Raw genomic sequence first — 26,106 nt, 5'->3', positions numbered from 1 at the left:
ATCTCAGATACCCCTTGTCTGGCTCTCCAGAAGACCAAAGCGGGAGATGGGAGAGAAATTTTCCGAGAATTTATTATTAGTCTGCATGGACATCACATTATAGCATCTCTCATAATCAGATGAAAAATTTTGCAGCAATGGTTTTGGGAAGGATTTCTGTTTGGTAGTCATATAGTGATTCCAACTGAAAACATGCACTTGGTTATTTTTAAAATACAGCAGGCATGTTTTCTATCTTTCATACTACGTACTGCTTCTTTAAATTATTAACTAATCCTGAGTGCTGAGCAGCGCTAAAATTTTATCAAAATTGCTAAAATCTTACCATTTTAGGTGTCAGATGTATACTTTATGGCAATGGATTGTAATTTAGATACCTGAATTAATTAGTAGCAGCACTTCCGTCTGTTGTTTGGAAGTAAAATCATTAATGTTTTGATATGTAAATATTCGAATCCCACAGACTCTGCTGTTAGAAGGAGGAAGTGACCTACTTTAGAGCAATGACTGGTGATTAGGAAGTCTTTAAAGAACTCGTTAGTTTGCTTTGCTTGTTTAAAGCCAGAAATAGTTAACAGGCCTTCTCTCTTTTTTCTCTTACACTGGTAGTGAGTCACATTAATTTCTCTCAGGAAATTTCTCCATGTCATGAAGTTTCTCTGGAAGTGCTTGTAAATTTTTTTTTTTCAGCTTCTCAATACCAAGACAAATTGAATCAGAGTCCATAATAAAGGAGAAAAGAGTAAGGATGGTATTGATAATCTAAATTATGCCACCTTCCTTGTGTTGTATAAATATGACCCTTCTTTCATGCACCCAACCCCCAAAGCCTCCCACCATTTTAGCATGGGATAAACTACTCAGAAAATGTATTTTTTCATACTGTCAATACGATACTATTTTATTCCATTTTTTGACCATTACTTGGATGACAGCAATGAAGTTGTAGATTCATTCTTCCTTAGATCCAGTGATTCTTAAACTGTTTAAAAATACATCAATATGAAAAATGTTTTCAAAGATTCCGTAAAAAGGTCATGGATTTTCTTTTAGTATTTAGAAATTTCAGATGAACCTAAGTGAGTTTTTGTGAAAAAAAAAATCCTATTTTAGTGTTATTTTTATAGATTTCTTAGCATTCCCTTTATGGCTATAGGTGTTAACAGCCCATGTCTCATTAATCTAAATTTCAGCTTATTTTAAACATCTGTCTCTATTCAATAACTATAAATATTGTGCTTATGCTCAGGAAACAGGGAATTGTCTTCTTGATAATAGCTTTCATATATTTTTGTAGCTCTGTTTCTGGCATATGTGAATTTAGGGTTACAGCACCAGCAACACCACTGGAAGTACTTTCCCTCTCTTGAGGGAAAGGGCAAAAAAAAAAAAAAAACAAAAAAACCCAATATATTATAAACTGATACTGTCATTCTCACATTCAAATATTTGGAAACCCTAAATAATTGCCTCAATTATTTTTGAAGGTAAAAAACTCTCAGGCTCACTTAAACTATGTACTTTCTTACTTTTGAGCGCCATCTATCTCTTAGGCAATTATTGCCTACCTGATAGATCTCCGTGCAATTGAATTTAAAAAGAAAAACCTAAGTCACAATTTTAGCATTGTAATTGTTAGGCCCCAGTTATCTTATCAGTACACCAAGAAATTACAGACTTGTCTCTAGAATTCTTTCCATTTGGAGACTTTTATGCATCTATAATTAATTTTATGTCTTGATTAGAAAGTTTAGTGAAATATTACTCCTTGCATGTTGGGTAAGATTAGATCACATGATTCTATTCTCTCAGTTTGTTTGTTTGTTTGTTTGGTTTTTTTGATTCTTACATTTAAGACTTTGTTTGAAACTATTATCACTGGCCCCAAGGAAATATACTCATTTTTATACAGTGGAAAACTAAAGCAGCTTAAGAGTAAGAATTACTTGTAGCCTGGTCTTTCTCTTTTGCTCAGATCACAACCCTCCAGCTTCATAGCTGCCACCCACAGCCCTAGTGGTGTCGCTGGCCCTGCCCCCATCCTGGAGCCCTGTGAGCCCAACCCATTCAAGAATAAACAGAATCTATGTACTTAAAGCTGACTTTTCTTTTTATTTCTACACCATACTTCTAGAATCTGTTGATATTAAGCTGCAAGTAATATCTTGGTCATCAGTTTCAAACTATAAGTAATTATTAACCACATCTTGACAGTATTTTGTTCTTGAGGACAAATGTTTGGTGTGTAGAATTGTGATACAATTTCAAGGAATAGAAAGTTTATGATTACCGTAGGAGACTGGAATGAGGACCATCTTTAGTTATGGAAGTTTGGCCTTGTGTTTTTTTGGTCTTTTTTCGTTATCACTCCCTTGCGGTAGCCTTTCTAGATATTTTTTTCTTAATAAGTCCCCAGTGAAATATTAGTATCATGAATATGTTATGTACCTGCTTATGTACTATGTGCGTATGTATTTGTTTTTACCAAAAAAGAGAGATTCCCCCTACTTCGTAATTCCAAATTTCACTTTCTTTGCGAATGCATGCTTTAATCACATAACTGTTTTCTTGTCTGTAAAATGAGGCAAGTGAATTACACAGTATCTCCTAAAATTTTTATGTCAGTTACTTTTAAGTGAAGGCAGTGAGTTTGGTCATCTATTTTGTGTGTGGTGATGTGTATATTTTTGCTGAATTTGTAACATAGAAATATTAACATCTTCATGGATCTGAACAATTAGTGGAAAAGTGGAAAAACCTCTTCAGTCCCTGAGTATCTCCTGGGCCCTCAACCATAATTGTATTGAAACTTTGACTAAATTTGCTGGTTTGATATTCTAAACATAGTTTTAGATATTGATCAAGAGATAATCTTTTTTTTTTTTTTTTTTAGAATCTTTCTGTAGACTTTTTTTTTTTTTTTTTTTTTTTTTTAGCTTTTGCTGGGACTCTCATTTGATTTCCGCAATGTGCCTGTGAGGTAGACATGAGACATATCCAATAGAAGTTTTACTGGTAACTGAAGCAAGCTGATAAGATGTGTGGCCACTATAAAGCAGAGGGTTGGGCCCTCTGTCTCTGTCTATCAATAAGCTATTTCTATTCCACAAATAAGTATATAGCATGTCTATAAAAGGATCAACACAGAAAACTAGCCAATGCCACTTTACATCTGCTAATCTAAATTAGTACTTTTAATTTAGTTTAGAATTTTGCACTCACTTTATCTTGCTGTCTTCTTGTAGTTACAGTAGTATAAAACCACTCTTCAGGGCAGCCTAGGTGGTTTTGTGGTTTAGTGCCGCCCTCAGCCCAGGGCGTGCGTGATCCTGGGGACCCGGGATCCAGTCCTGCATCAAGCTCGTTTCATGGAGCCTGCTTTTCCCTCTGCCTGTGTCTCTGCCTCTTTCTCTCTCTCTCTCTCTGTCTGAATAAATAAATAAATAAATAAATAAATAAATAAATAAATAAAATCTTTAGAAAAAAACAAAACACTCTTCAAAGTGACAAAAAAGATTTGGAGACAAATGTTTACTACCTTTATAGGATTTAATAAAAAATAAGTATGGGTGGGTCTTTTGTGGCAGGTAGATATTTATATTTAACTTTTTCCCATGTCAAACCATAATTAATACTCTCTGTGAAATCAAAATGAGATTTTTCCATATCCTAGTCTATTTTTCTTTATTTTTTGCTCAAATCTGCCATCACTGTTTAGATTAATTTTGCTTAAGATGATATTTGAATTGAAGTAGGTGGTGGTTTTATTTCATATATATAATGGTATCTCAAATTTTTATGTAAGAAATAACTGGGTTTTTAATGTTTCTTATCATATTAAATGATTACTATGCCTTGACAAAGTGTAAGAAGTATTTGCTGCAAGTGTCTCTGTGCTTCCAACTGGATGGATATTAAGTATATAAATACTCTATAATTGCTTTACTTCTAGGGAATGACATAATATAACATTATTTTCATTTATAGATCTTAAGATAATGACTAATCCCTTGCAAAAAGGTCATTAGCATGGTACAGATCATTTATGATATTGGGAAAAATCAAAATATTTACCACCCAAGTTGCTATCAACATTCACCTTTTTTTTTTTAAGATTGTGTTTGGAGGGGGAGGAAAGAGAGCAAGGAGGAGTGGTGGAAGGGCAGAGGGAGAGGAAGGAGGAGGAAGCAGACTCCCTGCTGAGCAGGGAGCTCCACTGACCAAAGACCAATGGGGTGGGGGTGGGGGCTCTATCTCAGGACCCTGAGATCATGACCTGAGCCAAAATCAAAAGTCGAACACTCAACCAACTGAGCCACCCAGGCAGGCGCCCTTCAACATTCATTTACTGAGTATAATTGTCTTAATCACTTCCGTAGAAGGAGTTAGAATAGAAAGCTCCTAGATAAGTGTTAGATATTGGAAGGAGGGAGGGGACTTGAGTAGTTGGAGGGAAATAAAAGAGTCTTAATAGGGAACTCCAATTATGCAGGGTAAACAGAATAATGATAACAATAATTTGGGATTTATGAGAGGGAAGCCTGGAGGAAAGAAACTATGAGCTATGGATCTGTGGTTCAACACCTAATATAAATACAGTAGAAGAATGATTTGCGGGGCTAGTATAAATGTTGGAACCAGGGCAAGAAATGAGAAAGGCAGGTCTCTCCCAAAAATGCATGTCTCTCCATGCAAAGCTGTAAAATCAGTTCTGTTCTCGCCATGGTTAAGCACAAAATAAGAATTGTTATTGCTTCTCCAACATGAGAATTCTCATTTTTCTGCATTAGGAAAGTCCTGAGAAGTCTTTTGATCCAACCTCCCAGTTGGTATGTGAACAGCTTCCTTGGCAGTTCTGCCAAGTGTTTCTACCAGCTTGCTCAGAATTCTGCTTAACTCACTACTTTCTAGAAGTGAAACTTCCATTGGAAGTTTCTCACTACCCCTCTCTCCATCTCTGCCTCTCACCATTTTAAGATGAAATAAAACATAGATTAAACACACACACACACACCCCAACCTCCCCTAAATGTATAACTTAATGAATGTATTAGTTTTCTAAGGCCGCTCCAACAAATTGCCGCAACTTGGTAACTTTAAACAGTACTTATTTATTCTCTTACTGTGCTGGAGATCAGAAGTCCATAACCATTTTTACAAGATTAAAGACTAGATATAGACTGGGTAGCTATCCTTCTGGAGACTCTAAGGGAAGACCTCTTTCCCTGCCTTTTCCAGCTTCTAGAGTGATATTCCCTGCGTTGCTTGACTTAGGGCACCTGCCACTATCTCCAAGGCAGCAGTGTAGCATCATACTTCAGTGGTAACATTGCCACCTTCCTCCTTTGCCTCTCTTCCATAAGGACACTTTTGACTTCATTGAAGACCCTCCTGGATAACCTAGGATAATCTCCCATAGCAGATCTTTACAGCTACAGAGTCTACTTTGCCATACAATGTGACATTCAAGTTCACAGAACGGACTACCTGGATATCTTTGGAGCCATTTTGCATCATTCCCATGAGCAAGGATGGGAAATAAAAATTTGTGAGATATCCCAGAAACCCCACTATGTGTCTTGTCCCTATCTCAGCCTTCCTCCTTTCCCACAAAAGTAACCACTATCCTGTTGTGGTTTTTATCCATTCCTTGTGTTCCATTATGGCTTTACTACTAAATAAGTATCCTCAGATATGATAGTTTAGTCTTGCTCATTTCCAAAACAAAACAAAAAAATTAATGGAGTTTGTAACCTTCTTTTAATCTAAAAATTCGTCTTTCATTTTCATATTCTCATAATTTCTCTGTTGAAGAAATCAGGGCATTTGGTTTGCACAGCTTCCCACAGTCTGGACTTTACAGATTGCATAGTCTGGGTGCAGTTTGTCATGTTTCTTTGCCCTTTGCATTTTGTGCAAATTGACAACTGGATCCAGAGACTGAGTTTCAATCCCTGTGACACCTATATGTGGTGTGCTGTTCATTGGGAGTCACACAGTGTCCTTTGTGTCTATAGGATGAATGCAACTGTTGATGCTCATTACCTATATCCATTCATTGCTGGGGGTTGCAAAATGATGATCTGTGATTTTTTCATCTCTTCTATATAGTCAGTCATTTGGATACTTATATAAAATGATGCTTCTTCATGTCTCTTATTGATGATTGATGATGCAATTTATATAGGAGCTTGATTCTTTCCCTTTATTCACCAGTTTTCAAAATAAAGAATTGATGTTCTATCTTTTAAAAATGGATTATAATCAAATGTATGTAAACATATTCAGTGGATTTCTTTATTCCTCTTTTTTTGTTTTTTAGAGAGAGAGAGAGAGCTCAAGAAGCAGGTATGGGGGGAGGTGGAGAGGGAGAATCTTAAGCAGACGCCATGGCCAGTGCATAACCCAACACGGATCTCGATCTTGACCCTGAGATTGTGGCCTAAGCTGAAATCAAGAGTCAGATGCTTTACCAACTGAGCCACCCAGTCAGCCACCCAATCCTATTCAGTGGATTTCAGTCAATTGCAATTATAATCCTTTTGGAAAATCAAATTGTCCCATTTTCAGTCAGCGGAAATCTCTTCAGGTTGTCTTCTGGAATCTTTCTGAATGGCTTAGTAGTTGTAGATAGTACCCTTTAATCTAATATAAGATGTTCCATACTTATCTTAACTATTTCCTTGCTGAAGCCTGGAATCTAATTATTGCTCATTATTGCATTCCTGGGTTTGGCCATCCTTCCTAGGCCTTCTCAGTGGACAGAGCCAGGAACACACACAGTCCTGATTGTGTGTGTGTGCACGTGTGTGTTGGGGATACCTTGGCACTTAGTTTTGTTTGTAAGTGTTGTCTATGAGTTTTTAGTTTGGGCATCTAGTTGTTCTTTTTTCTATGTGCAGATTTGGAAAGATTAAATAATTTTGCTGCTACCACTGCCATCTTCCTAGAACCTAGTCTACCTATTTCTAAAGTTTATGACTGACACCATTTTTGGAAATTCAGGGTCAACTATCTATGTCAATCAAGAGCTAGTTTGCAGTTCCTCAGTACCCAGCCAATCGCAGCCAGGAGGATCGCTCTGTTAGATTCCTTATATATTGCATATAAAAATTTTAAGATCAAATTATCTTCTAGACAATAGACTTTTGCTCACTTCTCTGTGTTTTCTATCATGTTGCATTTCATTCCTTTAGTGATTGGAGAGTCCCATCGGCTCACCCCTTATTACCCCTATTCATGTAGGCAATTTATAAACACTAAAGAAATCAACACTGGGTTCCTCTGAGTGTTGATTTATATTATGTGCTAGACTTGACTCTGAATGTGCTTTGTCAGTTCCACCCTCAAAATAAGATTTGGCACCATCGAGAAACTATTGTCAAGAATGAGCTACAAGTCCTAGAGACAGTTCCCTAACATTTGGGCATTCAGGAGTAGCTATGCTCATGCCCACAATAGTTAAAATATTTATCACAGAAAAAGGCAATATTTTATTTCAGGTAAAATACAAAAATGAGATATTTTGCAGTGGCTCTGAGTCTCACTGAATTTCGCAACTGTAGGTGTGTGAGGATATTTAGCCCTCTTCCCAAAATAAATGATCCGAACTAGACAAGTTCCTTTAGGATCCCACTTCACAGAATAAAATATTGGAATTTAATGTTAGGGTCCTATTTTATTATTAAGTGCTGAAATTTAATATGTGGGTGACAATATAGGCTTCATGCGAACACTGGTTATCTTTTGAAGTCTGGATTCTTCTGGAATAGAATTCTCTTGCTGTTTGCAACCCTGGCTTGGCCATAGAAGCACCTAGATTTTTAAAAATACAGATGATGGCTTGGAGCTAGCTACAATTTTCTGATTAATAAATCTGGGCTTGGGCCCAGACATCCTTGTTTTTAACCACTCACCCAGTATTTTTAATGTTATAGGCTCCCTGTGTCTACTTAGTTCATAAGCCTATGATTCCCATTATTAAGTTTCACTGGTTTTCATTAGCACAAATACTGGGACCATTTCCTTTAAAATATAAAGTTAAAAAGAAACCAGCTCCAACAACCAAAGCTAAATAATTACATAAATTAATGCCAGTTCTCTTGAGCCTGGCATAAATGTATAAATGTAGCCCAAAGAGCAAAACAGAGATTAAAGCCACAGAGCCAGAACTTGAACTAGGATCCCTAATGGAGATTAATATTTTCTTCAGCAGTCTGCCAGCTGAATCATGGTCTAATTAAATAGTTCAGATTTAGTGAGTTTGCATTTAAAGTATTAGCAGATCTGAGAATGGGTAAAGCTAAAATGAGTTAGAATCTTTTCTGTAAATGGGAAGTTAAATTATCATAGTAATTTGATTAAATCATTTTTAAATCTCTCAAGCTAAATCACAGCCTTTAAAGAATAGTTTGAAGTCTTAATTGCTGTTTGTGAGCATATCTCTCTGCTATTTGTTCTCGCCTCATTTCCTGGGACATCCTATAATATATCTCCTGCCGGGCAAGAGTAGTGGGGAAGGCAAGGCTTGGGGTGGGGGCTGAGGTGACTCTGCAGCTCACTTCAAGCGTTTAAAGATCTGCCATGGAGAAGAAGGACATTTATTCTGTATCCTTCCAATATTTAGAACCAGGACCAAAGGCTGGAAGTTGTAGACAGATTTGGAAAAATCTGAAGAGGACATTTCTAATAATTGGTCAATCTCATAAAATAGAATGTTCTACATATATCTGGAAATGTCTTCATTAGCAATGTAGAGAAGATTCTTTTTTTTTTCTTTCTAAGATTTTAGTTATTTATTTGACACAGAGAGAAAGAGAGCGTACAAGTAGGCATAGCAGCAGGCAGAGGGAGAAGCAGGCTCCTTGAAGAGCAGAGAGCCCCATGTGGGGCCTTGATCCCGGGACCCTGGGATCATAACCTGAGCCGAGCTGAAGGCAGACACTTCGACTGCCACCCAGGTACCCCCAGGAATATAGAGAAGATTCTTGATGAAGATGGAAGGTTGAATAAGATAGACTCAGAAGATCATTTTAACTCATTTTTTAAAAAATGACAATGCCAAGTGGTATGCATTCTAGCAGCATATTTTGATACAAAGAAACCTGACTTAAACCTAATAACTCTGATGCATCCGGTGCCAGGTGACTTCCTGGCAGCCAGGAGATGAAATGAGGCAGTGTTCAGAAAGGGCATATCGGAGGCCTTACCCGAAACGGGTGTTTAATATATGGTCTATTTATTATATTTATTCCATTTTCCCTTTGGTTTGATGGGAAAGTAGTTTAAAATTGTCTGTAAAGATGCAATTCCTCTTTCCCCATCCACTTATTCCTCTTTCCACTTTGAGTGCTTTGAGGCCCAGGATATTTGGTAAGTCCATCTTCTCTCCCTTTCCTTATGTGCAAGGTCAGTTTTTTGAATACCTGGATGCTCACCGTTAGTGTGTGCCTGGGCCTACCATTTCCCCTTCAGCATTTAACAGGAAAAATAGAAAAAAAAAAAAAAAAGTTCAGTGCACATTGTCATCTCCATGACAGGTTTCCCCTAACATTGCCAGTCCTTAGACATCTTTGGAAATGACGTGTGCTTATTGCTATGAGAAGACACATGGGAAGTGGATGAGATTGTCGTGTGAAAGGAGCCGGAGTGAAGAGAGGCCTGGGGAGAAACAATCCATAGGGACAGGCTAGCTTCTGTGTTGGGAAATGACCCGAGTTTCGCTCCAGGGTACCACTGTCGACCTTAACAACCTGAAAGAATTCTTTTTGGCTCCACCAGGCAGGAGTAGAGTCGTATTCCAAGTGACTCAAAACTCTTTTTGAGAAATGTGTCATTAACTACCTGGTGTAAACAGTGGTCAGTTTACCAAGGATATGCTGAAATGATTTCAAAATAACGATGTAAAACAACAAAATGCAAAAAAACCTTTTAAACAGGTTCCTGGTTATGGCTGTCAGCCTTCTAATTACGTTGCCATTTTTTTTTTTTTTTTTTTACCATATGTTTAGCCACTTGATTTTAAATTACATTTCCTCTCTCTTTTTGCACATGTGACCTGATATTTGAATTATAGGAAAGATTAGGCTAACTACATATATCTTAGAGCTCTGCATTCTCAGAGAAGGAGAATTATTAAACATGAAGAATCCCCCAAAGACTCCATTATGTGTAATTAACAGATAAACTGTCATCAGAATCAATAAAACGTGCTAAATGATTCAAACTTGTATATAATTAAGTGTCTGTTTTAGAGCTAGAGCAGTAACTTTTCTTTTTCCCCACATCTCACATTTCTCAAAAGAATAATTGTGGCAACCCTGTTAACCCTTTCCTTGCTTGATCAAATTAGATTTTTAAATTAGTCACTTAAGGGCAAAGTTCACCTTCACAAATGTGAAAAATATTTCAGAACTCGTTAATCTAAAGACTTCATTTGTTTTTCAGTAGAAGCAGACTGGATGAGGATGCTTTAATGAACTGTTAACAGTACACTGAAAACCTTGAAAGGATAAGCAATTTTTTTGTGGTTTTTGGATAGTCTACACCTGAATGTAGTGTTAGATTTGGTTTCTTTATACAGAATTCTTAAAACCCTGGTCATCAGTTGTTGTTTGTTTGTTTGTTTCCTTTTGGGAAATAAGGGCTTTCTGAGGGCAAGATCATAATTTTATTTTATTTTATTTTTAAGATCATAGTTTTAGACAATGTTACTTCCACACCACTTAGAATAATGCTTTTATTTTTTAAATTTTTTTAAAGGGGAGAGATTTTTTTAAGATTATTTATTTATTTATTTATTTATTTGACAGAGAATGAGCCAGAGAGCAGGAGCAGGGGTGGATGGGGTGGGGGGATGGCAAAGGGAGAAGCAGGCTCCCCACTGAGCACGGAACCCTACCTGGGATTCGATCCCAGGACCCCAGGATCATGACTTGAGCCGAAGGCAGACGCTTAACAGACTGAACCAGAATAATACTTTTAATAGGCGTCCTTTGATAATTGCTGGCTGAGTGAATAAACACATGAATGGGATAATGAATACGGTGAATGAGATAATGAATAAAGTAACAGAGATTGTGATCTGATAAAAGAAAGTCTCTGATTGTTCCATTTTAGAAGAAAAACAAAACAAAACAAAAATCCCACACTTTGAAATAACGGAATTTTTTTTGGGGGGGGGTAACTTCTGTGTTGGAAATCCATGGTGGAAATCACCTGCTGGAGGGCAATGTAGAAAAAGGAAAAAAAAAAAAAAAATAGAGGTTTTTGGAATCGTAAACTTCTCTGAGCAGATCACAAGGCTTAGAGAGCCCAGAGAGGCCCGAGAATAATATCGAGGTGCCCCCGAGTGGGCTCTGGTTCTTACTGACCCTGTTCTGTCTCCCGCTTTGTCGCGCAGACTCCATGCACATAGAGGACGTGGAGGCTGTTCAGAAGCTGCAGGATGTGTTGCACGAGGCGCTGCAGGATTACGAGGCGGGCCAGCACATGGAGGACCCGCGCAGGGCCGGCAAGATGCTGATGACGCTGCCGCTCCTGAGGCAGACCTCCACCAAGGCGGTGCAGCACTTCTACAACATCAAACTAGAAGGCAAAGTCCCCATGCACAAACTTTTTTTGGAAATGCTGGAGGCCAAGGTCTGACTACAGGCTTCCCGGGCCTTCCTAACCTGCACGCCGGAAAAGGGAAAACTAAACCCAAGAGCGATGTCGAAGAAACTTAGCGTTTAGTTACCAACATCAAAAATCAACGGACTGCACTGATCATTTAGCAGCAAGACTATGAAGCAGCTTCCAGATTCCTCCCAATCCTCCTGATGCGTTTCTTTCTCCCTTTTCTCATCGTCCTTCTGCCTTTCTTCCCTCCTTTCTCGGCCGCTTTATTGCTTTCTTTTCTCCCTCCCTGAGTCCTCCTCTCCCTGATTCTGTGGCTTCCTTCACTACCGCTTCCCTTTCTCCTCCACTGCCTTCCTTCCCTCTTCTCCTCCTCCTCCTCGCCTCCTTCCTTTTCTCCACCTTCCCCTTTCTGCTCAACTGAACGTTTCTCTAGTTGTAAGGAAATTGTCCCCTGCCTTGCCTTGCCTTGCCTTGTCTGTCCTTCCTTTCCTTTTTCTTCCTTCCTTTCCTTCCTTCCTTCCTTCCTTCCTTCCTTCTTTTCCTTTTTCTTCCTTCCCTTCCTTCCTTCCTTCCTTCCTTCCTTCCTTCCTTCCTTCCTTCCTTCCTTCCTTCCTTCTTCCTTCCTTCCTTCCTTCTATTCTTCCTTCCTTCCTTTCCTTTCTTCCTTCCTTCCTTCTTCCTTCCTCTCCTTTCCTCTCCTTTCCTCCCCTCTCCTCTCCTTTCCTCTCCTCTCCTCTCCTCTCCTCTCCTCTCCTCTCCTCTCCTCTCCTTTCCTTTCCTCTTTCCTCCCCCCCCTCCCTTCCTTCCTTCTGCTGCTGAACTTTTAAAAGAGGTCTCTAACTGAAGTGAGATGGAAGCCAGCCCTGCCAAAGGATGGAGATCCATGATATGGATACCAGTGAGCTTGTTGTGAACCATAACGTCCCCAATGACTAAGGAATCAAAGCGAGAGAGAACCAACGTACCTAAAAGTACAGCGCAACACAGACCAATTGACTTGAGTGCAGTATTAGATTTCACAGGAGCAGCCTCTAATTAGACAACTTCAGCAACGTGGCATCGGCTGCTTCTTATCATTGCTTTTCCATCTAGATCAGTTACAGCCATTTGATTCCTTAATTGTTTTTTCAAGTCTTCCAGGTATTTGTTAGTTTAGCTACTATGTAACTTTTTCAGGGAATAGTTTAAGCTTTATTCATTCATGCAATACTAAAGAGAAATAAGAATACTGCGATTTTGTGCTGGCTTTGAACACTTATGAACAATAATGAAGGACAAATGAATCCTGAAGGAAGATTTTTAAAAAAAAAATGTTTTGTTTCTTCTTACAAATGGAGATTTTTTTGTACCAGCTTTACCACTTTTCAGCCATTTATTAATATGGGAATTTAACTTACTCAAGCAATAGTTGAAGGGAAGGTGCATATTATCACGGATGCAATTTATGTTGTGTGCCAGTCTGGTCCCAAACATCAATTTCTTAACATGAGCTCCAGTTTACCTAAATGTTCACTAACACAAAGGATTAGATTACACCTACAGTGACTCCGAGTAGTCACGCACGTAAAGCACTGCACATGGAGTACAGATCCGTAGAATGATCAGGAGTGCGCCTCTCTACCTGGGAGGCACAGTTGCCATATGATTTCTAGCTGCCATGGTGGTTAGGAATGAGATACCGCCTGTTTGCAAAGTTACAGACCTTGTCTCCGAAGGAGCTGTGAGCCAGTATTCATTTAAGAGGCAATAAGGCAAACGCCAGAATTTGAGAAAAAAAAAAAAACTACAAAAACAAACAAACAAATCATCAAAGACAGCAGACGCCTGACCAAATTCTAAAACCTAATCTTTATGAGTTTATTCATTTAGGAATGTTTGTTTAAATTAATCTGCAGTTTTTACCAAGAGCTAAGCCAATAGGTGTGCTTCTCAACCAGTATTGTCACAGCAAGAAAGTCAGTCAGGTTCCAGACTGTTAAGAGGTGTAATCTAATGAAGAAATCAATTAGATGCCCCCGAAATCTACAGTCGCTGAATAACCAATAAACAGTAACCTCCATCAAATGCTATACCAATGGACCAGTGTTAGTAGCTGCTCTCTGTACTATGTGAACAGTCTTATTCTATGTACACAGATGTAATTAAAATTGTAATCCTAACAAACAAAAGAAATGTAGTTCAGCTTTTCAATGTTTCATGTTTGCTGTGCTTTTCTGAATTTTATGTTGCATTCAAAGACTGTTGTCTTGTTCTTCTTGTGGTGTTTGGATTCTTGTGGTGTGTGCTTTTAGACACAGGGTAGAATTAGAGACAATATTGGATGTACACTTCCTCAGGAGACTACAGTAGTATATTCTATTCCTTACCAGTAATAAGGTTCTTCCTAATAATAATTAAGAGATTGAAACTCCAAACAAGTACTCATTATGAACAGATACACATCAGAATCATAATAATATTTTCAAAACAAGGAATAATTTCTCTAATGGTTTATTATAGAATACCAATGTATAGCTTAGAAATAAAACTTTGAATATTTCAAGAATATAGATAAGTCTAATTTTTAAATGCTGTATATATATGGCTTTCACTCAATCATCTCTCAGATGTTGTTATTAACTAGCTCTGTGTTGTTGCAAAACTTTTTGGTGCGGACACGTTTCCAAAACTATTGCTACTTTGTGTGCTTTAAACAAAATACCTTGGGTTGATGTTTCATCAGCCTCGTGCTAGGAATACTGTGTATCTATCATTAGCTATATGGGACTATATCGTAGATTGTGGTTTCTCAGTAGAGAAGTGACTGTAGTGTGATTCTAGATAAATCATCATTAGCAATTCATTCAGATGGTCAATAACTTGAAATTTATAGCTGTGATAGGAGTTCAGAAATTGGCACATCCCTTTAAAAATAACAACAGAAAATACAACTCCTGGGACAAAAAAAAAGGTGCTGATTCTATAAGATTATTTATATATGTAAGTATTTAAAAAGATTATTTTCCAGAAAGTTTGTGCAGGGTTTCAGTTGCTACTATCCAACCACACTATATATAAGTAAAATATATACAATATATACGTTGTTTTCACTGTATCACATTAAAGTACTTGGGCTTCAGAAGTCAGAGCCAACCAACTGAAAACCTGAGATGGAGATGGGTGCAAAGAATCAAGTACAAATTTTAGTTTTCAGTTTAAGTGACTCTTGGCATCACCGAGAACAAGGATCTCACAAATAGGAAACACAACTTAAAACGTAGATCTAAAAAAAGAACTGCACGGGCTTTAGGGTAAATGCTCATCTTAATTAAACCTCGCTCGAGGTAAGTTTTTTCGAGTTTCAAGCAAGACCATTTACTTAATGTGAAGTTTTGGAAAGTGAGAAAAGTGTATGTTTTCGCCATATGATTTTAAATTTTTATTTTGCTTCTTTTAGGTTTGTTCTTATTTAAAGCAATAGGATCGTGTGACTACCTGTAGTTACACTTGTGTTTCAATCAGATCAGATTGTTGTATTTATTCCACTATTTTGCATTTAAATGATAACATAAAAGATATGAAATATTTAAAACTGCTATTTTTCTTATAGAAGAGAAAATGGGTGTTGGTGATTGTATTTTAATTATTTAAGCGTCTCTGTTTACCTGCCTAGGAAAACATTTTATGGCAGTCTTATGTGCAAAGATCGTAAAAGGACAAAAAAATTTAAACTGCTTATCATAATCCAGGAGTTGCATTATAGCCAGTAGTAAAAAGAATAATAATAATAATAAAACCATGTCTATAGCTGTAGATGGGCTTCACATCTGTAAAGCAATCAATTGTATATTTTTGTGATGTGTACCATACTGTGTGCTCCCGCAAATGTCCATTTGTGTAAATGTATTTATTTTATATTGTATATATTGTTAAATGCAAAAAGGAGATATGATTCTGTAACTCCAATCAGTTCAGATGTGTAACTCAAATTATTATGCCTTTCAGGATGATGGTAGAGCAATATTAAACAAGCTTCCACTTTTGATTGCTCTTTTGTATTGTGTTTCTTTTTGTTCCGCCCACTGAGGACCCGAATCAATAAACACTGCCCTTTGTTGCTTCCACGCAGACAGTATCTCCGAGTACCTATTCCCTAAAAATAAAGTAGGAGTTTAAATAAGAGCTATATAAAGGCTTGTCAGAATGAATTCGAGGGTGCCGAGAGACATTTTGCATATTTAAGAGTATGCAAAGTGTCTCATGGCACATTAGAATTCATTCTGACAAGCCTTTATATAGCTCTTATTTAAACTTAAAGCATCCCCACATCATCCTGCATTACTCAAAATCATCGCCTCTGTGTCAATGTCATAACAGAAAACTTTCCCCCTATTTTAAGATCGTATTAAAACCTGCTCGAGATACCTATTATTGCCCTCCCTCTGCAAGGAAGCCGAGGGCTTGCACGAGCTCGGCAGCGGGCTGCAGGCTTCGCAGGCCGGATTTCCCTGGGGGAGGGGGGGGGGGGGGTCGGGGGGGTCCGCAGGGGCGCTGGGAGGTCCGAGTGCACGAGTGGGGGGAGCTGCCTTCCAATCCCAGAGGCTGAACCAGCACTGCCCACCTGCCCAGGGCACGCGGCCTCCCCTCGCTTCTCTCCCTCCGACAGGTGACACCCGGGTCGCCCCGGGTCAAGCCGCGCTTGCACCTGCTTCCCCCCTCCCCCCGCCCCGGGGCATCACCACACTTCTGCCTACCTGGGGAGCCTCGTGGGGCTGCATCTGCCCACCGTGCCCCTCACCTGCCAGGGGTGGCCGGTTCTCTGGTGACACACAGAGGTCTCTAAACACAAGGCGACTCAGGGGCCAGAGGCCACCTAAAGGACCCAGGTGCTGCAGCCAGCAGCCCCACTCGGCTTGGCCCTCCCTGTTCCAGGGTCCTCTGAGTGGCATCAGCTCAGCGGAGGTTCTTAGGTTCGGAGGTGCTTGGCTTTGGGTATTTTTCAAAGTCCTGGGGTGGAACTGACCCAGTGCAAGATGCAAACCTAGCAGGAGGGAAAGCTGGCCTGGCATCTCCCAGGGACGTTCTCCTTTAAAGCTCTGTGCCAACGCTCTCAGGAACTCCAACGGCAGACTTCTCTTGCTGGCTTTTGGAATTCGGAATTATTTTAAAAAAAAGAAAGAAAGAAAAGAAAGGAAAAAAAGGAATGCTGAGTTATTACACGGAGTAACTTTTCCACTACTGACGTATTTATCAGAGACGCCTCAGGTGTCAGAGAAAATGAAACAGGATTTTGACCTTTCAGCATGTTCATTTCTTGATATATAAACAATGAATAGCTCTGACAAATGGGTTATGTGTTTGTGTTGAGGGATCAGTTTTATTTTTACCTGTTTATAAATGACTTTTTGCTTTAAACTAGTGGTTCCCCCAACTAGGCCGCATATTGGAGTCACCTGAAGAGTGTTCAGATTGCCTGACGCTCATATGCCTACCCCACAGCGGACTGGGCCTTAGCTGTGGCCTAAGTTGTGGGGCTTTGGAATGGTTCAAAAGTTCATCTGGGTGTCATCGTGGCTCTGGCGGTAGGGCACCTGACCTTTTTTTTTTTTTTTTTTTTATATTTTATTTATTCATGAGGGACACAGGCAGAGGGAGAAGCAGGAGCCATGCAGGGAGCCTGACGTGGGACTCGATCCTAGGACTCCAGGATCACGCCATGGACCGAAGGCAGGTGCTAAACCATTGAGCCCCCAGGGATCCCAGGGTGCCTGGCTCTTGAGCTCAGTTCTATGCCTTGAGCTCAGGGCGTGGGTTCAAGCCCCATGTTGGGCTACCCACTGGGCATAGAGCTTACTTAAAAAATTATATATATATATATATGTATATATATATAATATAGACTTAATATATACTTAAATATATTAACATATATTATGTACTTATATATATGCTTAAAATTATATATATAATCTTTAGCTGATTGTAATGTGAAGACATGAGGAAACATACTTCAAATTTTTATGTTACCCAAATAGACAAAGAATAGCCTAAAAATTTTCATACGTTGGCTCTGAATTTTTGTGAGAGTTTTAGACTGCTTTTTAAAATATCATGACAAACGGATTCAGCCTTGTTTTTAATCACAAGGCCAATGCAATGCACCTGGATTGTTTTGACCACCGCTTCTCCCGAACACCTTCCCACACACTGCCTGGTCCTCTCTTCCCATCCATCCTTCCCACAGTCACATGGGGGACACGTTCTATTTGATGATTCCCAAACCACATCTTCTGGTTTTGCCACATCTAAAAGTAAGATACCTTCTTAAAAACTTGTGCAGACTTATCTTACAATCTCCTTTAAAACAAAAAAAAAAATTCTGCTGATCTGACCCTTCCATGTGCTTTCAATTGAACTTACATGTGGCTTACCTACCTGTTCTTCCCTACTCAAAAACAAAAGAGGAACAAAATTAGAACAAATTTCATTTCTCCGGATGACCTCTCTTACCTACGTCTTCCAAGTCGCAGATTTAGGTAAGTAGGAAGTGGAAATGAGAACGGAGATAGAACATTTCACTCTTGGGCCTATGCAAAAACTTTAGGTACACTGAGCTTATTGCAAAATTTAATTTGTGATTACACTGTAGAAGAAAAGACATCTATTTGAGCTTCTTGTTTCATCCATGATGGTTTACATATTGAATGGATAGCCCTACAGTCCAATAGATACTGAAGTGTGCAAATCAATGTCTCCGGCCCTTTCGAATCTGGAGGTCTAGCTCCTTGGGCCCCTTGGTAGTGTGGAAAGAACAAAATGAAACAAGTAGCAGCAGATTGATTGCCCACCTCATCTTATTATGAAACAAAACAGAAAAGAAAAGAATTTCAAAATATAATCCCCCTTTCCCAGGAGTATTTGTCTTGTTCTCCATGAAGTTAAAGGTCTGAAATAATGTGCCCATCAGGGGCTCAATGTTGCATGTCCATGCCAGTTGGTCCAAGGGCTTGTTATGATGGTAATGACCTGCTGAAACGTGAGCTTGGATTGCAACAATACAATTGCTACCAGCTCACCCGCTGGGAGAAATATTTTATTATTGTCAAATGTCCTCCATAGAGATTTGTTTTGCCTGTTCCTGTTTAAATTAAATTCAAAGCAGAACTGCATTACTATTTCTCTGGAGTATATTTGAGATAAACAACTAGTCTCAAAATTTAGGATTCCTGGCTAGCTCAAATTTGTTTATTAGCAGAAAAATTACAATAGGTGACACCATAGCTGCAGGAATATTATGATTGCAGCCTCAAGAGAGATTTACATACTAAGTCCATGACCTAAAAAAAAAAAAAGAGAACTCCTTTTTTCATTACAGATGCCAGCCAGATTAATAATTAACTATGCCGTCAATTGTACAACCTTAAAAAGAAAAGATATCCTTATACACTGCTGCATTGCCATAGTATGCCACAGAATTTTGGCCATGAGGAAATTTGCCCCAAGTTAAGAAGTATGTTGAAGTCATAAATCAAATGTGTATGTGTGTATATAAAAATATTTTTAAACAGCAGCATAGTATAAATAGCACAGAAGCCCAAAGGATAAATTAAAATGCTCTTTGAGCATATACTTTTTCCATTATTATTTTTAAAAAGAATTAAATGTCCTAGAATTACAGAATTCCTTGGATCATTTTGCCAGAGGCCCTCTAACACAGCTTTGGCAAAGGACCTTGCAGCTGTGAAGCTCAGTCAATACAGATGTTGTCACATGCAGTCGCATTAGCATGGGACCTCACCCTACCAGAAAAATGCCTGTTACCTTTGTGAAAAATCACAGGAGGCCCGTGTGGTCCCCAACAGACCGAACTTTGGAGAGCTGGTTTGGGAAATGCAAATGAGCTGTTGGGAGGGGTGACCAAGGACCAAACAGGCAAACATTTCAGACTAGCAGGAGCATTAAATCACACTATTCACACTCCAATGCCATCCGCCATGCTCAGTCGAATTTCACAGTTTTGTTGGGAAGTGAGGAACTGTCTGCTATTAAAAATATAACAGCACAGAAAATGAACGTCAGAAGAGCAGTTTCTAAAATGAGGTCTAGAGTTATACATGGGTTGGCTTTTTTCCTTTTAAATATGTGGTTTCATATCATTACAGATGAAAAATACTAAACATTCATGGTAAAAAAAAAAAAATCCTGCAGATCCTTTGGTAATAATCTGAGATCTGTTATCTCCACTAGACTTGTATTTTGCCTCGGTCCTCTTTTGTGAACAAAATGAACTGACTAGCCCTAAAATATCAACTCTCTGCTTATAAATCAAAACAGATAAATAGACTATTTTTAAGGATATGTATGCAAAATCCCTTCCTCCACAGAAATAAATACGTAGGTGAGGATTATGGGCTGGGCAGGAAGTAAAACGATGTTTAGCTTTGATGATGTTTTGCCACCTAAGGAATTCTATACCACATGACTTCCTTGTTCTGGTTTAATGAGATTTGGTTGTGCTAAAGTTGACAGGGGGAGACAATGAGGAGAAGCAGCTTGCCTTACCAGTTTCACGTGTGGACTTTGAGTCAGTTATACGTGAGTCCAAATCCCACCTCTGCCAATAACCAGCTATGGGGCCTTGTGACTAAAGTCTGTTCAACTTCAATAAATGGGATTTATAATCTCAAGGGATTATTATTAGAATTTAGGTAATTTAAGAAAAAAAATGTTGTACTCATTATGATGAAAATGATTATTATTTTTTCCTTTCCCCAAGAGAGGCTAGCTAAGATTCCAGGATAATCTAATTGAGCCTGGGAGAAAGTCATTAGGGCATTGGATCCAGATGCATTAGCTGCTGCTTTGGGGAGCTTCTCTTGAGTGGGCAACACTGAAGTAGTACAGAGTCGGCGTCGATGTGCCCCTGCACAATGCAGGTCTGCCTAGAAAGCAGTCATGGACCTAACTACGTGCTGGGCACTCTGCTAGTTCTTTGCATGTATTATAAAAGTTAATATTCCCAGCAACTTTATGAGGTAAGTGCTACTAATATCTCCAACTCGTAGATGAAGGAAAGGAAGCTCCAGGAAGTCAAATGACTTGTTCCAAGGACCATCTAGTTAAATACATAGTCCAACTAAATTTGAACCCAATTTGTCTAACTCCTGAGGCTAATTATCTTAAAACATGAACTCTGCATTTAAGAGTTTCTCAAAATTGAATAATAGACAATACATCTTTTTTTTTTTACATATGGGACACAAGACTGGATTAATCCTATTGCTTTGATCAAGGAATACTGTCCTCAGCTCCTGGCATCAAGTTTATTCCCTCCCCACACCATAAATCTTGTGAATACTTGGAAAATGCGTAATGTGGTTCCTGTGCAAAAGAATTTTTGTATATAGAAATTGTGCTGTGTTGACTATCTTATTCTGTTTCTTATTTTTTACTTCGCACTAGGTTTTTTAAGACTTATCCATGTTTTAGGAGGAAATCTGCTGCATAGTAAACCATTGAAGTCACATATCACATTTTGTCCGTTCCCTTTGTGATGAATGATAAGGTTGCTTTCAATTCCTTAATACAATCAATAATGCAATGAACATCTTGGGGTGGTTTTCCTTATAGACCAATGTAATTATTTTTCTAAGTTATATGCCCAGGAGGGGGTTACTGAGTTACTGACCATTTGTATGTTCATTTTCACTACAGAAATTATTCTAAGTTATATGCCCAGGAGGGGGTTACTGAGTTACTGACCATTTGTATGTTCATTTTCACTACAGAAATTATTCTACAGAATAAGACCACTTTGAACTCCCAGCAGCAGTCTGTTTGGGTTTTATTTTCTTTCAGCAACGTATGAGACTATTTTGCTTTTTTTTTTTTTTCACTAATTTGATTATTTGAAAATTTATATATTATGGGTTTGACTCAAACTTCTCTGAATGTCTTATTCTTGTACGAGATCAGGTTTTCTTTTCTGTGAACTGCCTATTTATAACCTGTTTATAAAGAGCAAACTCTTTTTTTCTATTGGGTTCTTAACATTTTCTTGTTCATTTGCAGGAGTTCTTTGTATATTTTAGATATTGATCCCTGTCAGTTTCAGGTTTGGCAAATGTCTTCTAGCTGATCATGCATCCAGTAACTTTGACCTTTGTCTTTGTTCACTAGGAATTATTAATTTTGATAAAGTCATATCCATCAGTTTCATCCTCCTTTCAGAGTTCAAAATATATATTTCTAATTTTTTTTGCAATTATTGCTATAGTAGAAATTTCACATGTAGGTCTTTTATAATCCAGTTTGGATATCTTTAGTGTCATATAAGAAACTTTATTCCTCAATTTCCTTGCTCCCTACCAATGTATGATGTCACATCTATATTATACCAAACTACCATATAGAAAAATGTCTATTACTTGATTCTTTTTTATTCTGCTCTTTGGACAATCTATAAGTTATTGACACAATACTATATTATTATATTTTACTATACTATTTCTATGTCTATTACTATATTTTAGTAGTATATTTTAATACTGTATTTTATTATTTTATTACTATAGTTTTATAGTTTGCCTTAATATCTAAGAGGATGCATCTTTCACTCACCCACATACACTTTATCTTATTTTTCAAATTATTAGTTTTTTGGAAAATTTTATTCTTTCTCATAAATTACAAAATGTTTTGCCAAGTTTTCAAAATGATCCCTTTATAAATCTTATTAGAATTTTAATATATAAATTAAATTGGCAAAATTAACATTTTTACAAATCAAATTCAACGAACCTGCTATCTCCATTTTTTTTTCATATTTTTAAATTTCTTTGGTAGAGATTTCTCAAAATTCCCTACACAAAATCTTAGGTTTTTTAAGGCTTTTTTTTTTTTTAGTCAAATTTTGGTATTTTACGGATTTGTAGCTATTGCCAAATACCACTAATTTTCCATTGTATTAGTGAGTTGTTTTTGAATAAAGGAATGCTACTGCATTTTGCATATTGATCTTATACTTAGGAATTTGCTGAACATCCTTATGAGTTGTAATCAGATCTGAATTTTCAAAGGAAATGATCTACAGTCGCTCTAAATTTAGATTGCAAACCAATTGGCTTATTTCTGAATCCATCTCCTTCCCACTGTACCTTATAACGGACAGTTAAGAGCAGTCAGCTCAAGCTTCTAGCATTCTGACTACAAACCATCTTTCCCAAAGCCATAAATCTGTTAGATACATTTTCTTTCTTCCCAGTGACTGAAGGCAAAACTTTTACAAATGGGTTGCCAGTACCTAACACGAACCCCCATTTGTCAGCCTTCAATAACATTTTCCAGTTTTCTGTCAAAGTTTCCCACTGCCTTTGTCCCAAAGCCACTTCCATGTATTTTAAGCTTTCATTATGGAAGCAACTCTATTTGTAGGTACTGATTTTTCTATCAGTCAGTTTTTGTTGTGTAACAACCACAAAGCCTCCATGTAGAATAAAATAAGTACTTCTTTCTTGGAGTTGGTTGGGGGAATCTAGACAGGACTTCACTGAATAGCTACTTCAGCCCGTGGGTCTGGCTGGCTCTCTGCCCCTCCTATCTCACTTTGGGGTCTGGGCTGAAGGGCCAGCAGGTTCTTCAGAAGGCGCCTCTTACTGCGATGGTGGCAGAGGGCCCAGGAAAGCAAGTCCCAAGGTACCAGCACATTTCAAGCTCTCACTCACCTATGTCTATTCATCTCTCAGTGGCCAAAGCAAATCATGTAGCCAAGTTCAAAATCAAAGAATAGGGCAATGCGCTATGCAATCATGTGGGAGAAATTTCAAATTTATGTGGTAAGGGGTGTAGAGATAAGCAGGAGTAAAGAAAGAGAAACCATAATTCAATATACCATAAACATTTGATAATTTCTATTCAATTTTTAATTATTTAATGACTGTATCCAAAACCATAGATTTTCCTCTAGATATACTGCTTTAGCAGTATTCCACAAAATTTGACATGCAGTATCTTTGCTGGCATTCAGGTCTAAGGATTCCACAAATTTTCTTATGATTTTCTCTCTAATTAAAGGCTTTCTACTGTCATACTGTGTATGTGTATACAGTTACAGCTATGTTTTTAAATATTTGTTTTAAATATGTACGGTATTAATTTCTAATTATATTTTGTGACTGTCAGAGAATATGGTCTGTATGAGGTTGAAATATGGAATTTAATAAAGCTTGCTTTGTGACTAAGTTAGGATCCAGTTTCTGAGGAAGTTCACTTGTGCTCAAAAAGAATGTGAGTATTCTGAATGATGGGTAAAATTTTCATTTTAGCACATTATTAATGTTCAATATTTAATCACGATTTATTTTTGTCTGCTTGGTATTAGAGTTTCTTAGAGGAATGTGTTAGAATCTCCATTTATAATTATTGATTTATTTGCATCTTTGTCAGTTAAGGCTTTGTGTATATTGAGTCTATATCATTAATTGCATTTATGTTTATTATCTTCATGACATTTTAATCAATTATTCTCTTTAATAGTAAATAATAGTTCTTCTAAAATATATTTAAACATAGAAAGGGCACAAAACATAGATAGTCTTTAAAGAATTTTCATGAAGTTAATGCCCATGAAAGTACCAACTAAATCAAGAATGGAAACATTGTGAATTTCAAAGACATCACATCTATGCCCCTTCCTTAAAACAAAGACGATCATGATCTTCTTTTTCTTCTAATTGTACACTTCTAAGCAGCACAGTAGAAGTTTGTTTCCTTGTGACATTTATATAAATTGAATTATACACTATATAGTGTTTTGTGACTGGGTTCTTTCAATCAACATGACTCGAGAAATCCATCCATGTTGTGATTAATGGTAGTTTGTTTATCTTCAGTGCTATATACTACTATTTATTTTTCTAAATGATGGATATTTGAGTTGTATATAATTTTTGCTGGTACAAAAGATGCTGGCATCTGTAAACTTTTTTTGCTACGCCACCTGGCTTATATGTACATGCATTTGTCACTATACCCCAAAGGGTAGCACTGCCATATCCTAGAGCCTGCATACATTCAACTTTAGTTCATCCTAAACTATTTTCTAAAGTGGTTATACTAATATACTTTCCCACTAAGAGTTTAGGAGAAAATTCAAAAAGTCTGAATGTTATCGCATACTTTTAAATTTTGTCATTTTCATGACTATGTAGTAGTATCTTATAATGATTTTCATTTTCATTTGCAGATGACTAATACCATCGAGCGCTTTTTTATACTTTTATTAGCCCTTTGGATATCTTTTCTGTTCCAGTCAATTGCTTCATCCACACTTCGGTGATCTGTACTTATTGATTGGTATGTGTTTTTAATACTTTGTAGGTATGAAGCATTTGTGAGTTATATGTATAGCAAATAAATTCTCCAACTCTGTGGCTTGCATCTTCAGTCTCTGAATGCTAGCTTTTGATGAAGACATGCTACGTTTTAATATGATCCAAATTATCAGTCTTTTTCTATGGTTTGTGCTTTTAGTGCCCTACTTTTTAAAATGTTTCGCTTCTTTGAGGTTATGAAAATCCTTCCAAACATTGCCTTTAAGGTTTTATGGTTTTGCCTTTCTCTTTTAGTTCTTCAAATCATCTGGAATTGATTTGTGTGTATGACATAAAGTGGAGGTCAAGTTTTCTATCTTTCTGTTTTTCTATATGAACTTCCAATTGTGTAAACACCCTCCACTGAGAAGACTGGCCTTTGTCTACAGCTCTCTGGTGTCACCTTTGATACACACAGGTCTGTTTCTGGGTCCCCTCTTCTATTCATTCATTTGTCAATCTTTGTGCCAATCCTGCACATTCTTAATTGCTTCCTATAATACTTATAATAAGGCTTGATAGCTGACAGAGCAATCCCACTTCACTATTGTATTTTTCCTATCTTGTCATTTAGCATTTCTGTGTAAAATAGCATCATCTTGCTAAGATACACACACACACACACACACACACACACACACACACACCTGTTAATATTTTCTTTGAGATGGCATTGATTCTATAAATCAATTTGTACGAAACTTATATCCATGTCACACTGAAACTTCAATTCATGAGTATGTTATGCTGCTCAGTTTTACTCTTCTGGAACTTTTTAATGCTTTTAATAAAAGGGCATCTATAAAACAGTTCTTATAGCATATATATTAGTATATGAAATATTTTTCTACTTTTTCTACTTTATAAAGGATATATGTCTCTGGTTCATTTTTAAATTTTCATGTTGTTTTTGCAATTTATAAAATTAAAATTGATTTTGTATATTGATTTTGCATCTACCAACCTGGATAAGCTTACCTATTAATTCTGATGAATATCTGTTAGGTAAATATTAGGTAAATTATTATCTAATTATTTATAGTTTTTATGTACCCAAACATATCTTTCACACATAATCACTGTTTTATTTCTTTCCCCCTCCATCCATATATCTTTTACATCTTGTCTTCATCTCATT

At 37.4% G+C, this 26,106-nt stretch overlaps 1 protein-coding gene across 31 annotated transcripts in view; it reads left to right on the top strand.

Annotated features, from left to right (window-relative positions):
- ESRRG (estrogen related receptor gamma) overlaps positions 1-15,643 on the top strand; it is a 618,648-nt gene extending 603,005 nt beyond the window's left edge. For all 31 annotated transcript variants that reach the window (XM_035711240.2, XM_049106943.1, XM_035711222.2 and 28 more), the window contains one exon: positions 11,402-15,643. In XM_035711240.2, the coding sequence (XP_035567133.1) occupies positions 11,402-11,646 (245 nt within the window). In that variant the 3' untranslated portion in view covers positions 11,647-15,643. The remainder of the gene's footprint in view (positions 1-11,401) is intronic.
- Positions 15,644-26,106: the final 10,463 nt, after the last annotated feature.

The sequence above is a fragment of the Canis lupus genome, chromosome 38 (assembly GCF_003254725.2).
Source record: "Canis lupus dingo isolate Sandy chromosome 38, ASM325472v2, whole genome shotgun sequence".
Classification (NCBI taxonomy): Eukaryota; Metazoa; Chordata; class Mammalia; order Carnivora; family Canidae; genus Canis; species Canis lupus.
Note: the sequence above shows the minus strand (reverse complement) of the source record. Positions and strands in the feature narration are given on the sequence as shown.